Here is a 2,385-nt window from a genome sequence, read left to right on the forward strand (position 1 = left end):
TACATACATACATACATACACACACATACACACACACACATACATACATATATATATATAAACATAATATATATATATATATATAAATATATAAATATATATATAAATTTATTACACATATATATATACCTGCGTTATCCGGTCAGGCCTGGACTTCGTCTGCAATTGGTTTCAAAATACCACGGAGCGGGGATGAGTAGTAACAAATGATTAGCTTAGAGCGTGTTCCTTGGATGGCTCATGACACTAACATCAACTAAACTCAAGGAGGCGGGAAGCATGGGGGTTCAGTCATTCACAAAGTAAGAACGGATACATGCGTACAACAAAGCCACCTCTGCAATAGTAGTAGTCACCCCAATAGGCTTAAAGCGACGTGCACGTGTTGTTATGCCGAGTGATAGAGCTTCGCATATTATATGGTGAGTGGCACTTCCCGTAATAATCTAAGCGAATTCTCGGCTGCTACGAAGGTGTATGTGTGCTTGCTCTGATGAAACGTATGTGCGGGCCGGAATCTCGAGAGTGGTCTAGTAGATGTTGCTTCGGTATGCGAATGAATGCTCTACAGCCAGCTGTTATTATGCCCTTTGTTCCTTAGACCCACGCCAATGCTTATAATTTTGGGTCTCAGGGGATGGTCTCGCTCTGCGCACCAGGCCGAATATTTTAGGCACGAATGAGAAACGCTTTGTACAATTTAAAAATAGAACTTTAAACTTTTAGTACATAAATCATGAACTATACACCTCACATGGGCATTAGAAGGTGACCTGGCAAGCTGTACAAGGGTAACTAGGCAACCACATGTTCATTTAAAATCAGACACATAATATGCATCACATGTTACAAGCTACACATAAGAAAATATGCATCAATGCACACACACACACACACACACACATATATATATGTCAGTACAAGTCATATATAGCAATACACCCACATATACATATGCATATATATATATATATATATACATACATCAGTATGAATCATATATAGCAATGCACTCATATATACATATATATACATTAGTACAAACTATGCATACAAATACACACACGTCAGTATAAACTACGCACAACAATACACCCACACATACATTTATATACATCATGTACAACAATACACTCACACATACGTGTATATACATCATGCACAACAAAGCACCTACATATAAATACATATACGCCAGTGCAAACACAGACACGCACACATACACAGACACGCACACATACACAGACAGACACAGACACAGACATATATATCTCAGTACAAGCCCTTTACAAATATTCCATGTCTCACATACTCGCCAGAACTGTCCCCACGCAATGAAGAAGCGCTGCGACGGTGTTAAGCCATCGATTTCCTGCGGAAACAACATGTCAAACGATTAACCATCAGTACGCATTCTTACAGTGTAGCGTAGTGTAACACTCATAACCCTCAGTACACACTCTTACAGTGTAGTGTAGTGTAACACTTGATTAACCATCAGTACGCATTCTTACAGTGTAGCGTAGTGTAACACTCATAACCATCAGTACACACTCTTACAGTGTAGTGTAGTGTAACACTCGATTAACCATCAGTACGCATTCTTACAGTGTAGCGTAGTGTAACACTCATAACCATCAGTACACACTCTTAAAGTGTAGCGTAGTGTAACACTCGATTAACCATCAGTACGCATTCTTACAGTGTAGCGTAGGGGTAACACTCGATTAACCATCAGTACGCACTCTTACAGTGTAGCGTAGTGTAACACTCGATTATCCATCAGTACGCACTCTTACAGTGTAGCGTAGTGTAACACTCGATTAACCATCAGTACGTACTCTTACGGTGTAGCGTAGTGTAACACTCGATTAACCATCAGTACGCACTCTTACAGTGTAGCGTAGTGTAACACTGTATAGGTGCTTAGATGCTTCCTCTGTGTCTGGACGAACACTCCACGGTGCAAATAGCTATGTAATGAATGTTAGTGTATATATATAGAGAGAGCAGTTCTCAGCTATGGCTCATTGTTGGTTGGTGGTGTGGTGTCCCGGCCAAGCGAAGCGAGTATGGGTAGATGAACGCATACGCGTGTGAACACTCCCACGATACGCTGTAGGGAGTATTCAATATAGTCTACCTGAGTAGTATGTTCATATGTTGTACTACTAATGCAGTACAAACCACAACTCTCAAGCACCTATGCATTATTAGCATTTGCCACATCTGGGGTACTGGCTGGGATATAATGTATCGCGAACGGTGGTATCCGCCCACACTCCAGCTGGCATGCACCTTCTCAGTTTAGGTAGCATGTATATGAATATTTGCATATATATATATATATATATATATATATATATACACACACACCACTCGACG

At 40.3% G+C, this 2,385-nt stretch overlaps 1 protein-coding gene across 1 annotated transcript in view; it reads right to left on the minus strand.

The window, feature by feature from the left end:
* SARC_08243 (hypothetical protein) overlaps window positions 1–2,385 on the minus strand; it is a gene marked incomplete at its 5' end in the record, with an annotated part of 5,919 nt that overhangs the window by 1,621 nt on the left and 1,913 nt on the right. The window contains 2 exons of the mRNA XM_014297790.1: window positions 130–159; window positions 1,313–1,372. Of these exons, the coding sequence (XP_014153265.1) occupies window positions 130–159; window positions 1,313–1,372 (90 nt within the window). The remainder of the gene's footprint in view (window positions 1–129; window positions 160–1,312; window positions 1,373–2,385) is intronic.

Source organism: Sphaeroforma arctica (genome assembly GCF_001186125.1).
Source record: "Sphaeroforma arctica JP610 unplaced genomic scaffold supercont1.723, whole genome shotgun sequence".
In the NCBI taxonomy this organism is placed as follows: Eukaryota; class Ichthyosporea; order Ichthyophonida; genus Sphaeroforma; species Sphaeroforma arctica.